The 19,562-nt window shown below is 37.6% G+C and overlaps 1 protein-coding gene across 1 annotated transcript in view; it reads left to right on the top strand.

The window, feature by feature from the left end:
• TMC1 (transmembrane channel like 1) overlaps positions 1-19,562 on the top strand; it is a 197,574-nt gene that overhangs the window by 66,061 nt on the left and 111,951 nt on the right. The window contains exon 4 of the mRNA XM_051858747.3: positions 8,329-8,457. Within this exon, the coding sequence (XP_051714707.3) occupies positions 8,329-8,457 (129 nt within the window). The remainder of the gene's footprint in view (positions 1-8,328; positions 8,458-19,562) is intronic.

Raw genomic sequence — 19,562 nt, 5'->3', positions numbered from 1 at the left:
CTCTCCATAGTAAAACATAAAGACAAGATTCTAAAGTATGCATGAGAGAAACGCCAGATTACTGTCAGAGGATCGCTAATTAACTCACAGTGGACTTCTCATCAGAAACCTACAGGCTAGGAGAGAATGGTGAGATATATTCCAAGTCTTAAGAGAAAATAACTGTCAACCCAGAATACTGTACCCTGCAAAGCTCTTATTTATAAATTAAAGTGAAATAAAAACCTTCCATTAAAAAAAAGAAATTGAAAGAATTTGTCACCACTCATCCAGCCTTACAAAAGATGCTTAAGCATGTGCAGTACACAGAAAAACAGAAACATGGTCATTGATATAAAAGAAGATGAAGGAAGAAAATCTCACAATAAAAGTACAAAGGAAATCCGAAGTAAAAAATGGGAATATTTATGGAAAAATGGCAAGGCAAAGTCGTTACTTATCAATAGTCACCTTGAATGTAAATAACTCACTCTGCAATTAAAAGATGAGACTGGCTGAATGGATTAAAAAAGAGAATCCATTTATTTTATGCCTACAAGAAACACATCTCACTAAGAAAGATACACACAGACTGAAAGTGAAAGGATGAAAAAAGCTACCATGCCAACAGAAACCAAAAAGATCTGATGTAGCCATCCTAATTCCAGACAAAATAGACTTTAACACAAAAACTGTTAAAAGAGACAAAGAAGGGACCTATCTAATGATTAAGGGATCAATTCAACAGGAAGATGTGACTATTATGAACGTATATTAACCTAATTACAGGGCACATGGATATTTAAAAAGAAATGTTAATGGATTTTAAGAGAGACATAGATCAAATACAGGAGTAATGAGGGGGCTTCAATATTCCACTATCAGCAATGGACAGATCAACCAGACAGGAAATCAGCAAGGAAACAACAGTTAATAACAGCATAGACCAAATGGACCTAACAGACATCTGCAAAACTTTCACACCACAGTTGCAGAATACATATTCTTCTCACAAGTGCATGGAACTTTCTCTAGGATTGACCACATACTAGGCCATAAAACAAGTCTCAGCAAATTGAAAAAATTAAATTCATATCTTACATCTTCTCTGACCACAATGCAATAAAGTTGGAAATCAACAACTCAGGAATCTCTAGAACATATGCAAACACATGGAGACTGAACAACATGCTCCAGAATGAAAAATAACAGCAAACCCAAATCAAAACTAGTAGTAGAAAAGAAATAATTAAAAGTAGAGAAGAAATAGCAAAATTGAACAAAAAAAATACAAAAGATCAGCAAAATGAAGAGCTTGTTTTTTTAAAAAATAAACAAAATTGACACACCATTGACTCAACTGACCAAAAAAGGGGGGAAGACTCAAATTAATAAAATTAGAGATGAAAAAGGAAATGTAACTACAGACACCATAGAAATAAAAAGAATTGTCAGAAATTACTACAAAGAGATGTATGTCAACAAACCAGGAAGCCTAGAGGAAATGTATAGATTCCTGGAAATATACAAACTACTTAAATTGAGCCATGAAGACACAGAAAACCTAAACATGCTCATAACCAAGACAGAAATAGAAATAGTAATAAAGACACTCCCTAAAAAGAAAAGTCCTGGATTGGATGGCTTCACTGCTGAATTCTACTAGACATTTAAAGAAGAACTAACTCCAATTCTTCTCAAGCTATTCAAAACAAATGAAAGGGAAAGAATCCTCCCAAAGTCTTTCTGTGAAGTCAGAATCACCTTAATTCCTAAACCTGAAAGTTGCAACAGAGAAAGAGAACTACAGACTGATTTCCCTGATGAACATAGACACAAAAGTCCTCAGTAAAATACTAGCCAAATGAACCAAAAACATATCAGAATGATCATTCACCCAGAGCAAGTAGGATTTATCCCTGGTATGCAAGCATGGTTCAACATTCACAAATAACAACATCACAGTAACAAATTCAAGAACACAAACCATATGATTATCTCAATAATGCAGAGAAAGCATTCGATAAAATACAACATTCTTTTGTGATGAAAAACTTAAGAAAACTGGGTACAGTAGGAAGTTTCCTCAACACAATCAAGGCAATTTATGACAAACCCATGGCCAATGTCCTATTGAATTGGGAAAAGTTTGAAGCACTCCACTAAAATCCAGAACCAGCAAAAGATGCCACCTCTTATATAGTCCTGGAAGTTTTAGCCAGAGCCATTAGGCATGACAAAGAAATCAAAGGGATACAAATTTGGAAGAAGGATGTCAAAGTATCCCTATTTGAAGATGACATGATTTCATATATATATATATATATATATATATCCAAAAAATTCACTTGGAGACAATTGAAACTCATAGAAGAGTTTGGTAAAATATCAGGATATGAAATCAACACACAAAAATCAACAGCCTTTATATACACAGACTATGCCACTACTGAGACAGAACTCCTAAGACCCATCCCATTCTGTGGGGAGCAACTCGGACTAGACTAAGTTACTGGAATTAAGACTTATTCTATGCATCTGCTCTCCCACAATATGGCGCTGGGAGAGGAGAAAACAGCTTCTACCCAGCTGCCTCCAGTTCAACCAATAAACAGCAGGACCTGCTCCTGATTGGAGGAGAGCAGCGTACTCGGTGTGTGGGCAGCCGAGTTGGGATTGGCGGAGGAGGACTATAAAGGAGGAGAGAGACGGCATGCACCAGGAACATCTAAGGGGAACACCTGTGCAGCCCCCGAGAGAGCCGGCCGGCGGTGTGCTGCTCCCCTGCGGAAGTGGGGAAAGTGGCCAGGGGGAACCGCCCTTCCACGGAGGTGGAAGGGACGGCAGCCAACCCGGGAAGAACCAGCAGCAAACCCGGGGAGGGCCGAGCAGACAAAAGAACAGCGCAGGGTTCAGTGTCGTTCCTCCACGAAGACGGGGAGCGACATAATGGTGCCGTGACTCAGATATGAAGCCTAGGCAGCGTTTAGTGTCGTTCCTCCACGAAGAGGGGGAGCGACACCATCCACAATAACTACCAAAAAATTCAAATACCTTATAATAAATTTAACCAAGTATGTCAAAGATCTCTATGATGAGAATTATAAAACATTAAAGAAAGAAATAGAAGATGTTACAATACCAATCAAAATACCAAGGACATTCTTCTCAGATATTGAAAAAAATGATGCTGAAAATCATATGGAAACATACGAGACTCCAAATAGCTAAAGTAATCTTATACACAAAAACAAAACTGGAGGCATCACAATACCAGATTTCAAAATATACTACAGGGCAGCTATCATCAAAACTTTCTGTTACTGATAAAATAACAGATGGATAGACCAATGGAACAGAATAGAAAATCAAGAAATCAACCCACACATCTACAACATACTTATCTTTGACAAAGGAGCTAAAATCAATCCTTGGACCAAGGAAAGTCTCTTCAACAAATTGTGCTGGGGAAACTGGATTTCCACATGCAGAAGTATGCAGCAAGACCCTACCTTACACCTTACACAAAAATCTACTCCAATTGGATTAAAGACCTAAACCTACCACCCAATACCATCAAATTATTAGAGAACATTTTCTAAACCCTGCAGGACATTGGCATAAGCAAAGAGTTCTTGGAAAAGACCCCAGAGGTACAGAAAATCAAAGCCAAAATTGACATATGGGCTTACATCAAATTGAGAAGCTTCTGTACTGCAAAAGAAACACTCATCATAGTGAAGAGACAACCGACAGAATGGGAGAAATTATTTGCAAACTATGCAACTGAAAAAGGATTAATAGCAAAAATATATGAAGAGGTCAAGAAACTCAACAAGAACAAAACAAAGAACCCAGTAAAGGAATGGGCAAAGGACTTAAGCACATTTTTCAAAAGAGGAAACCAAATGGCCAAGACACATATAAAAAAATGCTCTGAGTCACTAGCTTTCAGGAAAATGCAAATCAAAAACACAATGAGATTTCACCTCACCCCTGTTAAAATGGCTTTCATTCAGAAATCAAAGAAAAACAACAAATGCTGGTGAGGATGTAGGGGAAAAGATGTCTTAATCCACTGTTTGTGGGAATGTAAACTGGTAAAACCACTATGGAAGACAGTATAGAGATCCCTCAGAAATCTGAATATAGACTTACCATATGACCTAGCCATCCCACTCCTGGGAATTTACCCAAGGGAAATGAAATCAGCATATGAAATAGTTATTTGTACCCCCAAGTTTATTGCAGCTCAGTTCACAATAGCTAAGGTATAGAATCAACCTAAATGCCTGTCAACTGAAGATTGGATAAAGAAATTATGGGATATATACACCATGGAAAAGTACACAGTAGTAAAAAAAAAATGAAATCCAGTCATTTGCAACAAAATGAATGGAAATGGAAAACATTATACCTAGTGAAATAAGCCAGTTCCAAAGGGGCAAGTACCATATGTTCTCCCAGACCTGTGATTACTAATTAATCACCTACATGGCAATCTGTAGAAGTGAAATTGACACTTTGAAAAGCAATGACTTTTGGCTGGCGCCGCAGCTCACTAGGCTAATCCTCCGCCTTGCTGCGCCAGCACAACAGTTCTAGTCCCGGGTGGGGCGCTGGATTCTGTCCCGGTTGCCCCTCTTCCAGTCCAGCTCTCTGCTGTGGCCCAGGAGTGTAGTGGAGGATGGCCCAAGTGCTTGGGCCCTGCACCCACATGGGAGACCAGGAGAAGCACCTGGCTCCTGGCTTCGGATCAGCGCAGCGTGCTGGCCACAGTGTGCCAGCCTTAGCGGCCACTTGGGGGGTGAACCAACGGAAATAGGAAGACCTTTCTCTCTGTCTCTCTCTCTCACTGTCTAACTCTGCCTGTCAAAAAAAAGGCAATTAAGTTTCACAAAATAAAGAATACTGAAAAAAAAAAAATGAAATGAACTTTGAGATTAAATGACTTTGAACAGCCCTTGACTCAAATGTTGAGCAACAGATTTTTTTTAATAAAATTTGTTGAACTCTACTTAGTATAGAGTTAATATTCTATGTATAAGTTAATTCAAAATAGATCCTTGTTAAAAAATAAGACTAGGAATAAGAGAGGGAGGAGGAATGGAGGAAGAGGGGTGGGGTGTGGGTGGGGGGGTGGGTACGGTGGAAAAAATCACTATGTCTCTAAGTTGTATTTATGAAATGCATGAAGTTTGTATTCCTTAAATAAAAGGTTTCTTTGGGGAAAAAAACGAAAATTGTTGGGGAGGTACACATGGGAGCAGATGTTTGGCACAGCAATTAAGTTGACTCTTCTGATGCCAGCATGTCCTAGATTTGGCTTCTCTGCTTCCAATCCAATTTACGGCTGATGCACACCTGGAAGGCAACACATTATAACTCTAGATCCTGGGTTCACGCCACCCCACAGCAGAGACTAGGATTGAGTTCTGGGTTTCTGGCCCCAGCCCTAGCTGTTATATGTGTTTGGGCGAATGAAACAGCAGACGGAAGACCTTTCTTTCTTTCTCTTTCTCTCTATTTCTTTCTTTCTTTTTCTTTATTTTTATTTAGTAAATATAAATTTCCAAAGTGCAGTTTATGGATTACAATGGCTTCCCCCCCCAATAATTTCCCTCCCACTCACACCCCTCCCATCTCCCACTCCCTCTCCCATTCCATTCACATCGATTCATTTTCAATTATCTTTATATACAGAAGATCAATACAGTATTTATTAAGTAAAGATTTCATCAGTTTGCACCCACACAGAAACACAAAGTGTAAAATACTGTTTCAGTACTAGTTATAGCATTACTTCACATTGGACACCACATTAAGGACAGATCCCACATGAGAAGTAAGTACACAGTGACTCCTGTTGTTGACTTAACAATTTGACACTCTTGTTTATGGCGTCAGTAATCTCCCTAGGCTCTAGTCATGAGTTGCCAAGGCTATGAGTTCGCCGACTTCAATCTTATTCTGACAAGGTCATAGTCAAAGTGGAAGTTCTCTCCTCCCTTCAGAGAAAGGTACCTCCTTCTTTGATGGCTCCATTCTTTCCACTGGGATCTCGCTCACAGAGATCTTTCATTTAGTTTTTTTTTTTTTTTTCCTAGAGTGTCTTGGCTTTCCATGCCTAAAACACTCTCATGGGCTCTTCAGCCAGATCCGAATGCCTTAAGGGCTGATTCTGAGGCCAGAGTGCTATTTAGGACATCTGCCATTCTATGAGTCTGCTGTGTATCCTGCTTACCATGATGGATTGTTCTCTCCCTTTTTGATTCTATCAGTTAGTATTAGCAGACACTAGTCTTGTTTGTGTGATCCCTTTGACTCTTAGACCTATCAGTGTGATCAGTTGTGAACTGAAATTCATCACTTGGACTAGTGAGATGGCATTGGTACATGTCACCTTGATGGGATTGTATTGGAATCCCCTGGCACTTTTTTAACTCCACCATTTGGGGCAAGTCAGATTGAGGATGTCCTAAATTGTACATCTCCTCCCTCTCTTATTGCCACTCTTATATTTAACAGGGATCACTTTTCAGTTAAATTTAAACACCTAAGAATAATTGTGTGGTAATTACAGAGTTCAACCAATAATACTAGAACAAAAAAAAAATACTAAAACGGATAAAGTATTAAGTTGTTCATCAACAGTCAGGACAAGGGCTGATCAAGTCACTGTTTCTCATAGTGTCCATTTCACTTCAACAGGTTCCCCCTTTGGTGCTCAGTTAGTTGTCGCTGGTCAGGGAGAACATATGATACTTGTCCCTTTGGGATTCATTCATTCTTTCTCTCTCTCTCTCCCTCTCTCTCTCCCCCTCTGTCTGACTTTCAAATAAAAAATGAAAATAAATTTTAAAAATTATTATGAGATATAAATCATTATTTATTGAGACTAATGGAAAGGCAAGAAGAGAGCACTAAGGTATCATGGTGATAGCTTTTATGGGGAACATCTACCACCACCACCCCAAAGGCTGGAGGAACAATGGAAAGGTTTGTCATGAAAGCTTTGAAGGGTAGAAGGGAAGTTCACGGAGCTGAAACCCAGAGCCTTGTAGAGGAGCTAATGCCAGGAGCTGGGTTCTTCAGGGAGATGATAAAGTCAGTTGCACTAGTGTTGGGGAAATTGGCAAACTACATTCACCTGGCAGGCTGTGGGAAGGAGATTCAGCTCCTGGAGTGAGCACAGGTTGCTACAGAGGAAGTATTACCCCTGGAAGCAAACAGTATACATGTAGGTAGCAGACAGTAAGGCAAAGGAAAGACAGATTCCCTTCTTAGCAGTCGATAACAGTGACTCAGCTGATAGAGCAGAAATCCCAGTCCCAACACCATAATATTAAATACAGAATTTATGTCTGAAGAGACAATAACTGAATAACTGAAACATTCTATTACCAAAAAATTTATCTCTACAATATGGCATTATGTTCCTCAGTTAAATATCTTTGCTCATGTTTATATTTTCCTTTTCTTTGAATTCTGAACCTTATAATATTTTTGTGATCTCAGGAAAGCAGGAAAGAAAAGATATATTTAATTTTCTCAGTAATAAACCAAATTTCTTTGAAAGTCTTTCCAAAGGATTTGTTTCACCAAATGTTTCTAGCTGAATTTTATCAATTGAAGGTTTGAGTTTAATTAGCAGATTAGGTTACCTTTGAGAAACAAATTTGTAGTTTTCCCTGTTTCAATTTTTCTGTCTTGCTTTTGAGTTAAGGGTAGCTTTAATTTTTTAAGGACACTTCAAAGATATTTTCACCTCTAATTTAGTATTCTTATTGAAAAATAGATTGTTTAAGTGAAATGTAGAAGTAGTAAGGGAGGGCTTACAAGGGATAGAAAAGAAAGGAAAATGTCCTGATAGATCTATACTATTTTTTCCACAATTTTTCTAATTCTAAGCTTTGGGGCTATACACATGAAAGAACAACCTAATTCTAGGAGATCAGAATGCCTGTATCCCACCTAGGAATACCTGTGTTCAATTCCTGGCTTTAACTCTTGAATTCAGCATCCTGCTAATGCAGATTCTGGGAGGCAGCAATGATGATTCAAGTGATTGGGTTCTTGCCAACCACTTTGGAAACCTGGATTGAATTCCTGGTTCCCAGCTTCAGTCCAGCCCAATTCAATCCTGGCCATAGGGGGCATTTGGGGAATGAACCAGCAGAAGAGATTTCTCTCTCTCTCTCTCTCTCTCTCTTTCTTTCTCCCCCCCTCCACCCCCAACTCCTGCTTCTCAAATAAGAAAAAATAGGCTGAATATCTGATAATATTCTTCCTTAAGTTTGGAAGTCAAAAAAAGCATAACTTTATTAAAGTTCTTTTCTTTATTTAAAGGGAGGAAGAAGAAGAAATTGATGAAGAGGAGTTGGAAAGATTAAAGGCAGAATTAGATGAGAAGAGACAAATGATTGCTACTGTCAAATGCAAACCTTGGAAGATGGAAAAGAAAATTGAAGTTCTCAAGTACGATGCTACTTTTTCTGTGTAAAAATATTTCCTGAATTGATTTCCTCAATTATCTCAGTATAATCTATATATCATAGATAATATATTTAATTTATCTCACATATATAAACTCATAATATTTAATGCTTGTCGTCATAACATATTACATGTTTGTCTTATATCACTAGAAAGACCTCATTCATGATTATAAATTGGAGACAACTATGAGAAAATTCATTGTTTTGGGTCTTAAAACCTTTGTAGTCACTTTTATTTGTTTTATAAACTGAAATTTCCTTAGTTTAATTCATTGATTACCATGACCTTTAAAGAGATCCTTTATTTCAATCTTACAAGTGTGTGTGATTTGCACATGCTTATGTCTGCTAGTTCCCGACCTCAAATGATCTTTTTGTATAACAGGTCTTATGAAAGTATAGGGAGGATGTTGAGTCAACAGGACAGTCAATAGGAACCCAATGAAATATTATGCTAATAGTGATTCCCTGGTGACACGTCAGTGATGTTGACTGACAATGTGGTGCAAACACTCTGAATTCACGGATTTATAAATTCCCAATATGCTGAGTGAGGTAATTTTCCCTTTTGGGGCTTGGGAGCAGATTTATCTCTAAGGCTCACATTGTATGTCCTTGCCCTTGTGGTTGGAGGAGGTGTGGTATGAAAAGGGAAAAATGTCTTCGTTAACAGCAGTATTTGCATCTCTCAATTTTGCCACAGATAACATTTTTCTACTAACAATTTTTATAAATAGTGATAAGCTTCCAAAATTACCCCCCAACAAATTTATTGACTAACAATGTTAAAATGATTCTATAGCATAATTGTCTCCATTGTTAAAATGAAAAACTGAAATAGATATCAGGGTAAGTCATTTGTAGTTCTGGCTTTGCATGAGCTTGTATTTTATTTAAGGAGATCATTAATCTCCTGGTGCTATAGTTACCTGATATCCAAAATAAGAGAAGATACTCTAGATCTACCCTGAGTTCTGGGAACCCAACTATCACTTATAATATAGCTTTGTTTTGTGCAATGAAGTGTCACCCGTAAGACAGTGGTGTGCGTATAGACTTTAGATTTGAATTTAAATATCAAAACACCCATATAAAAGCTGTGTACATTTGAATATGATGTGTAGTCCTTCTGATGTCTGGTTTCTTATGAAATTACACTTGTTCACAGGTCGCTGAAGTCTTAAACTGAGATAACTCAAATAAACCATATAGCCTGGTATCAGAGCATGCACATAGCTGAGAAACAGCTGCAGTTATTATTTCACCTCAAGACAGACTAAATGACAATATCTGATTCCCTGCAGAAGATATCCCAAACCTGGCAACGCTAAACTGGAGCAGACCTAGCCGCAGGGAGACCCCAAGAGACTTTGGGGATTGTGACATTGGGAGTAGTTTGTATAAAAGACCAGGTATTGAGGCTCTAATGTAAAGAAGTGAGGTATCTTGGCAATTTGACAATCTCTAGGGCTATACCACGTCTAAATCTCCCAAAACATTCCCTTATGGTTATCTTGTGGATGATTCCAGAGGCAGGGTCCTTGACCTGAAGTGTAGCAGTAGTTTTTAGAAGTGGTGAGAGATAATGATTGGCATGGAATAAGGGCTATGTCAGGCCATGTACTAGGGTATGGGTTGAAAATGGGAGTCTTCAGCTGAATCTGGAACTTATATGTTTTTTTTTATTTGACCCATATAATTTTTGTTTCTTTTTTCCCTCTTTTATGATGACAAAATATGCATAACAAAATTTAATGTTTCGCATTTTTTGGTATTTTTATAGTAGTAATTTTTTGTTGATGACTTTGTTAATGTGAAGAATTTTACATTTAAAAAAATCCAGAAGTCATGTTTCTCATGAATAAGTGGAAAATCTGGACCCATATTCCTACATGAAAATAACAGCTGAGGCTTTGCAAGAACTGCCTTCTACTAATATGGGATTCACTCTTTAGTTTGCCCAGTTCTCTAATTATCCACATCAATTGTCTATTCTGTGTAGCTGGACCTTGTAGGCTTTTGAATTTTCTGCCTCCCACCAGTGCAGCTAGGGAGCAAAGCAGGCATGCTACCAAGACAGAGGTTCAGAACAACCAAGTCAAAGTCAGCTCACAGGTAGAAGCACAGATTTAGGCTCAGAAAAGAAACAATTGTGGCTTCCCACCTGTCAGCAGGATTCATCGTTTTGTGAAGATTCTCCCTGGTGAGACGTGATTCTAGTTTTGTAGCCTCCCAGCTGCACACAGCTAGTATCAATGACCGTAGCCAATCTGATTCTTTTGGTTTCAGTTGTTGGTATGAAGTGTTAATCTGTCTCATGTTGTAAATTTTTGAATGCTGTGTTGAGCTTCTCCCCCCATGGATTCCAATCTCATTTCAGAGCAACAGTACATTTAGATTTAGAAAAACATTTCTGTGCCGCAGTGCCGCACGAGAGCCAGGCAACTTTCCTTCCACTATTTGTTCCTTTCAGAGACACTCAGACTCTAAAGGAGTGTTTTTCAGGATTATGCTACTCCTAGAATTAGCCTCCAGTCATTGTTCTTGGCGAAGTGTGTGAATCAAGACTAGGCTCAGTATGACTGGAACAGATGTTTTGTTCACAGGCTTGGATTTAGGTCTGTTCCAAGGCTTCCCTTCTGGACTCTGAAAACCTTTATGAAACTTCTAATACAGACAATAGACAGAGTTGAGATTTCAAGGTATTTTTAGGAGTGGTGCCTCAAGAATAGTGGCTTATGGATCTGAGGATACCGTAGGAAATCCAGAGTTGCTCCCACATTTTTAAAGAACATCTACCACTAGGGATATGTGCATCTTCTTGGTCAAGAGCTGGTTAATATAAGCAGTTGCTCTATAACCAGGAAGCTCCAGGAATTGATTGTGAATCCATATGAACTGTTAGACGTGGAATAGGATCTGAAGTTTGGCATTTATAGAGTTAGAGTGAAATTGGTTCTATAGATCTGAAAGGAAGCCACCTCCTTTCCACCATTGTTGCGGAACAAGGCTTTTCATTGTGTACTGCTGTATGTTCACACAGTTTTTCCAATTCATGTAACCTTAAACCTTTTGATTCAGAGTCTCTGAGTGGAGGGCAGGTATGTGTGGTTCAGACTAGGGATTTGTATGTTCATTTTTCACCCTAGAAGTTCCTGACACAACATCTGGATAAAGAACCACTGTCTTCAATTCTGTGAAACACGACATTTCATTAGACAGACCCTGTGGATCATTTAGAATGTGTTTAGGGGGAGGGGGATGGGAATAGTAGTATGATTTCCTATTACCTGAAAGTCAATTCCTATTTTTTATTAGTTATCTAAGTTATATTTTTAAAGATTTATTTATTTGAACAACAGAGTTAGAGTGAGAGAGGGAGAGACAAAGAGAGATGGAGAGAGATCTTCCATTCATTGGTTCACTCCCCAGTGGTTACAACTACTAGGACTGAGCCAGACCAAAGCCAGGAGCCTGGAACTACATTCTCATCTCCCACATGGATGGCAGGGGCTCCAGCACTTGGGCCATCTTCTTCTGCTTTCCCAGGTGCATAAACAGGGAGCTGGATCAGAAGTGGAAAAGCCAAGTATTGAACCAGCACTCACATGAGATGTTAGCATCATAGGAAGTGCCACAATGCCAGCCCCTAGTTATCTAATTTAAAAATATCCATCAGCAAGAATATTCAGTATTATCTGTTTCTAAGTGTGTCACGGGTCTAAGATGTTGGATAACTGGATATTTCCTACCTTTGAGAGGTGGCAGCATCAATCCAGTAGTAACCATTACAGGTGAATAGCAGGTTTTCTTAATACTCACCCTGAAACCTAAGACTTTTAATTATATCAGAACATTATTTATGATAAATTAAAAACTCTGACTAAACCTAAATAAATAACCACCATGTTTTGTTATAGAAGAACAAGTTTGGGGTTGAAAATCAAGAGATCTGGATTACAATCTAAGTGTTGCCTCTAATTTCAACTCTTTGAGCCTCAGTCTATTTATTTATGAAATGAAGAGGTTGGATGTTGTCCATGGTTTTCAGTTTGGTGAAATAAGTTTAGGGCAAGAGGAACAGAGCTAAGAGGGAGGGCCACCTTCAGTTTCATTCCTTAACATATCATAATACCATAGAAAGCATTCATCTGGATACATGCTTCTGTAGCCATTAAAATAAGAAGCATAGTGTTATAAACACATACTTAGCTGTGAGGGAGGGATGGTTCTAACATTTTCCGAGTCCACAAATTAGGTTACAGGCATATGTCAAGTATTCTTTTGCATAGATTTGGTTCTTGGATAGATACTATTTTAAAATTATTTATTTTGAAAGTAAAAATGTTTATCTATTATGCTAAGTATTTTACTTTCTGAGTTTTGTAGGACTCTAATTCAATGTCTCTGGAGTTGTCCACTGGCTGACTATGGCAGAGACATCCAGTAAATCCCAGAAAGTTACCCTGAAGATTTCATGCATACTTAAACAAGTGCTGGAAATCCTCCTTACTCAATCTCTTTTCACCATGCTATACTTCTTTTGTTTGTTTTATTTTTGATTGAAAGAACCAAAGTATTTCTAGACCACAACTGATTTCCTCTTCTGTAGCCATCAGGAAAACTATCCTTTGGCTCCCAATCTCATCCCTTCCTCTACAGTATTCTTAGAGTTTAAGGTTTTCTTGGGCAGGAAGCACAGTTTTTACTTTAGTTTTTGAAGTCCTTTCCTTCATCTGTCATTGTGAAGGAATGAGAGATCCCACACAAGAGAACTTCTAAGCAGGACTATATACCCACTAAAACACACCGGCCCCCATTTCTCCATCTTAATCCTTCTTTAAGTTAGGTCTTACTGTTTTGACCTTACATGTCATGAAACCAAAGCTCTGTGAGGGTTGAGATTGGTCAGTGGAAAATTATCTTGGTGCAATGGAAGTTTCAAAGTTGGAAATGATCATTTCCAGAAGAGGACAGAATGACTTGGAGACCAAATTAAAAAGCTCAGATCACATGGATGGGAGGGATGGGATAAGCCACACACAGGGGATAGGGTGAAAATAAAGCTGGACCATGAGAGACATGACCACATTTATGTAGTTTGAGTTTTGAAATGTTCTATCTCCTGTCTGTCTCATCCTGCTAATAGTGTGGCTAAGAGAACTGAAGTCCCAAAGGGACAGAATGAAGATGACCTGGGCCAGTATTAATCATTTGATCAATTGCAATCACATAAGACAAGCCCACCGGACCATAGATAAAGCTTATTCACTAGTCGGTTGACATGCCAAGGGTTGTATCTGCATTTCTGGGACAGAACATATTTGAAAGAAACACAACCATGCTTGATGGCATCAGTGGGTGGTCCAGTTAGCAGTGACAAGTGTCAATGTCAGTGTGACAGAATCATGATGTGGCTTTTCCATCCGTTTCTAACTGTGATATTCTTATTCGTTCACCATTTTTTTTTCTGTCTGCATTTGTTTGGCAGGTATTCTAGTTGACTAATTTACATAATTCTAGGTGGAACATTTCAATTATATCAATGCATAGTATACTACACATTTACTTATTAGCTATATGTAGCACATCCTGCTTGTAGAACCAGTTATATTATTTGCAGGACTCTAGCATATAATGTAAATGTGGGATGCCTTGTTCTAAAAATAAAAGAATTTCCATTTAATTTTAATATGGCAAAAAATTAGCATTAAAAAAACACAAGGTCCTGAATGTGGGGTGCTGTGTGACAGTACTGATCATAATCTCAAGAAACTGTCCATGCCTATGTGTTTCATTTGAATATTATGAGCCAAAATGTTACTTATTATCTGTGCTGAATATTTCAAATGAGTTCCATCTACTCCAATAGCAGAATTCAGTGATATCAATTTAATAAATTCACATTATAGGTCTCAGTTTGATGTAACTCTAAGGCAGCGTTCATGCACTGGTTATGGTGTTCTTTGTAAATAGTTTCAAACATGCCATCTCCATGTTCATGGCCTTCAATATATCTCCAGTTGTTAGCAAATGTAAGAGCTTTTGTTAAAAAAATCACTGAATTTTACACCTGAATTCTATCTCTCCCTCCAGAGTTCTCTCTCATTAATTATTGATGATTAAAATATTTTGCAGATGGGAAAAACCATATTCAACTTTTTTGAAATGTCTACAATGTAGAAGATCCTAGGCTGGAGTTGTTACACACATTAATTCATTTAATTCTCATAAAAACCTTGAATCCAAAGTTATCTCTATTTTACAGGTGAGGAAACTGAGATTGATAGAAATAAACTAGCCCCACACAGCTAATAACTGTGAATGAAGATTAAAATCAAGGTTTTTCCCATCTGCAAAACCTCATATCTTTCCTATTGTGCTATTTTGCTTCTAGCTCAAGCCAAGTTCTCCAGTGAAGTGAGTTCAATCTTCTCTAAACATGCTGGGTAGACTTTGTCACTCCATTCCAGACTTCACTCACTTTTCCACATTCTATGCTTCTTCCAGGCCTGAGGTCATCTCCCCTTTGAGGTCCTTTCTTGGCCAGATCCTGTAGAAAGAGTATTTAAGTATACTTGTTCAATTATTCCTTTAGCTCTTTGTATGTCACAGTGTATCACATTTTTAAGAATTTATGGAAATTGTTTCCTTTTCAGAATGGATTTTGGCTCCTGAGGTCACAGAGGGTGTGTTGTAGTTCTCTTTGTCTTAGGGCCTAGCACAGTGCCAGGCACATCTTAGGTGTTCAATGAATGCTTTCCACAGAATGACTATGTTAATAATTTCTATTTTGTTCAATATTCATTCCTGGGGCAAAAGAACTTTGAATGAGACTAGGACCTTTTAAGGGCCTGGGTTAATACGTACAGGAGTAAAGGAAAGAAATACACTGGTAAAAATACCTGATTTATAGCATTTGCCTATTCCCATGGTGTAAATACTTCCACTAGCACCAATTTCAAGTTACCAATAGTTTAAAAGCCAGTTCTCACAATTCCTGAAAATTGAGCGAAGTAACTGACAAGTGTGAACAGGGTGAATCAGCTCCAGCACTTCATTGTGAGATCTAGTAATACTTTTTGATGACATAAGTTTATATTGGTGGGAACCAATTATAGCAATCGAGGGCAGAGGTAAAAGAACTGTGTGTTATGCTGCAACATCTTTGTTTAATCTCTAATCAACAATGAAATGTTTGACTTAGAGCTATTATTCTGTGGTTTCAGGATTCCAGATAAAGGTCTAAAGTGCATTACTAACCTTTTATTCTAGTTTTTATTTTAATACACCATTAAAAGTTTTTCATTTTATATTCTGAAATTTCCTCTCAAATCTTGTAGCACACAGAGGTTCAGTCTTTCTTCTGTCTCCTCCTCTCCTGCTCCTTTCCTTGTTTAAAATTCATTCTGAAGATGAAAACATTAGTCATGAGAAATCAGTTCTTGAGTGAGATAAAAATTCTCTTATTCACTTTAAAGTTCATCTGATGTAATAGCCTGTCTCATCATTTTCACTGCCTTGAAATAAGTTGCTCCCACTAACAGCTAGTTTGTACCTCACATAAAAGCATACGTAAGGAGGTTGAGGGGGCAGGCTTTTGGTGTTGTCAAGGTGCTGTTCGGAGTGCCCCCATCTCCTATCTGAGTGCCTGGGTTTGAGTCGTTGCTCTGCTTCTGATTCCGGCTTTCTACTATTTGTGTATCTTGGGAGGCAGCACAGATGGCTCAAATAATGGGTCCCTGTTTCCTATGTGAGAGACTTGGATTGAGTTCCAGGTTTTGACTTTATCCTGATTCCATCTCAACTGTTGTGAACACTTTTTGAAACTCATGCATAATTTATTTTCATAATACAAATTCCCATGAACTTTTTGAAGAACTCTAATATTTCCATTAAATGAATAGTGTCCCTGCTATTTGCTATATTGGAATTTAGCTTACTGACCTTTGCTGTATTGTTGTGAGTGCCTAATAAATTAATGTATTAATTTTACTGATTTTTCTTGATAATATTTTAAAACTTTCCCTTAAAACATATTGAAATGAACCAAACCCTTGGGAGTTGCTTGTTTTGGAAAGTTTTTCAATTGTTGAGAAAGTCATCTCTGAACCACTTGGGATACATATAATTCTGTCTACTGAGAATTCTCCTTTATTTGTCTTGTGATTTGCTTAATCTCTTCTAGCTGCACTGTATCCTGTTACCTGGAGATGTTCTGCCTTCCGTGTGGCTTGGCAGGTTTTTCACGTGGTCCTGAGGATGACTCTTTTGTTTCCTCCAGGTAGTTGTAAAGACATCTGTTACTCTTGTGACTACATGAAAATCTCAAGCACAAGAACTAGTTTCTACCTTCTATCTTGTAGAGGGCTATTGATCATTGGAAAAAATAGGTCTAAAGATGCTAATATCCAAGGAAGTTTCCCAAGATTCTTGGCAGTCAGTCTTATTCATTAACTGATACATTTACTTATATGAAATTCGAATAAACACAAACTTCAAATAAACAGAATTATTTTACTTTTTTATAGAACAGCATAAAAGTAAGCGGTCAATAGCAGGCAAAGGGAAGTTCTGAAGTTTTCTTTCAGATGTGTAAATTGGGTCATTCTTTTCTTAATTGTATGTAACCATATCCTGTTTCCTCTAGTATTATCAGCCAATGTATCATATATGGCAAGACCCATTGAATCAGGATTCTGAGGTTGCCACAACAGCCTGTCCCCCAATAAATTTTTTAAAGATTTATTGACTTATTTGAAGGAGTTACAGAGAGAGGGAGGGGCAGAGAGAGGGGGAGGAGGGGGAGATCAATCTTCCTTCTGCTGGTTCACTCCCCAGATGGATGCAACAGCCAGGACTGGGCCAGGCCAAAGCCAGAATCCAGGAGCCAGGGGATTCATTTGCATCTCCCATGGGGGTGGCTAGGGCCCAAGCACTTGGATCATCTTCCTCAGCTTTTCCCAGGCAATTAGCAGGGAGCTGGATCAAAACTGGAGAAGCTGGCACACAAACTGGCATCCATATGAGATATAGGCATTGCAGGTGGTGGCTTTATGTACTACACCACAACTCTAGCCCCAACTCCAACAATTTTGATACATAGTAATTGGCAAAACTTGTACTCTTTAGAATTTTAACTACCAGTAATAACCAATTTCATAATGTTTATTAGACTTTCCATAAATATATTATCTTCAAAAGGTTTTTAAAAGGAGAATTACAGTCATTATCACTTAAATTATCTAGGAATGCTTTTAAATATACTTATGTAATATGTCAACAGTTAAAGGAAAGCAAATATGCACCTGATAATCACAAAATTAATTAGAGATATGTGGCCTTGCTGTTTTGTGTTGATATGATTCAGATCTCATATGAGGTATTTATTGTTATACTCACAACCCTTTGTTTCTCTGGTTTGTAATAAGAGTACAATTGAGGCATTTTTGAGGTTGTCTATGTTTATGACCAAGGAATGGCAGCAGAATACTATGCTGTGGGGCGTAAATAAACTTGTTGCTACAGGCTAAAATGTTTAAGTTTTATTAAGGTTTGTATTCTAAGGTAACTGGAGAAAATTTTATTAGAATACATTAACAAATTGGGTAAGAAGAAAGGGGAATAGTTTCATGTTTCTAATATACTATGCCTGAGGTTTCCTTTCATTGTTATAAAAATTAGAAATTTTTAAATAATATTAATCACTTCTTTCAAATAATTGTGTTGATGTTTTTGTAATGCATGAATTTATGTATATGAGTGTACAAGTACGTGTGTGTGTGTGTGTGTGTGTATACAAAGGCAGTCAGATATCTACAAAAACACAAATTACTCTTTGGATGACCTAACTTTTATATTTTATGCACATATAGTTATTGTATTTCTTGACCAGTGCTCAGTCACAGGGATCAGGATAGGTTAGAAGGGAGGCTTTGGGGGAACCGTGAAATAGTAAAACTCCAAGACAATTCAGCAGAAAGTCTCATTCCTGTAGGAACATAATATTCTCTGTGGGTGACCTTACATAAGCTTTGTTTCCTAACACTGCTTAGGGCAGTCTTCAGGGTGAGGTTTGTCACATGGCAAGCCATCACATTTCCCAGGTAGGTCTTGATTATTTGCAGAGCTGACTCAATTGCCATCATTTTAAATCATCATTTTAAATTTCTTGCCCACTCATGGATCAAAAGGCAGAACATGCAGTTCCAACTGAAAATGAAGGCTTTCTGTTGAGCAATTTAGAGTTAGCACTTCTAAATATCACTATGCAACATTTTGAAAAAAATATTTCATGATACATAAGAATGGGTTAAAGAATATTAATACACAAGTATTGCAGGAATATTCTACCCAAACTTTTGATGCTGAATGGTTCTGCGCATTCTGAGGCAGTGTTTTGAGAATTCTTCTGCATCCCAGGATACATTAAAATGTGTTTGATTACAATGCACAGTAGCCAAGCAAGATAGCTGTCTGTCAACCAAGTGATGTACATAGCATGGTAAAGAAGCTAATGTTAGTGTATCTAAAAATATACAATTATTTGTGTAATTCGTGGTGGAAATACCTTCTTTGTTAGGGAAATTCCTATAAAGTGATGCTCAAAATGACTTTTCCTACCCATTTTTTAAAAGGAATTATTAATATATTACATTCTCAGGGTCACATAAAATGCATAATTACTGTAACATCAATTCTCATGTTAATTTGAAATTAATTCAAAGAGAGCAGATTCAGTATAGTTCATAGATACAATTCTAAAAATTCTTTTAATTGTATTAGTCCTGAACTGTCCAGTTTAATTCTTATCTCATATGCAATATCTACAGAATCTTTAGTAACTCAAACTTCTATTATTCTCTCCCTTTTCAATTCAAGGCTGTCTTGTAACTAATAGTTATGTGACTGTTTTATGGGCCATTTTTCTTAATAGAGTTGAAGCTGCTGAAAGAAATCTACACATTGCTTTTATTGCTTTCAAACACTTAAGACATTGCTAATGGTACAGAACCAGGATGAATCTGTCCATGTGCATCATAAGATCAAACACTGAGGCTGGCGCTGTGGCTCACTAGGCTAATC

The sequence above is a fragment of the Oryctolagus cuniculus genome, chromosome 1 (assembly GCF_051225735.1).
Source record: "Oryctolagus cuniculus isolate XC-2025 breed Fujian yellow rabbit chromosome 1, ASM5122573v1, whole genome shotgun sequence".
Classification (NCBI taxonomy): Eukaryota; Metazoa; Chordata; class Mammalia; order Lagomorpha; family Leporidae; genus Oryctolagus; species Oryctolagus cuniculus.
Note: the sequence above shows the minus strand (reverse complement) of the source record. Positions and strands in the feature narration are given on the sequence as shown.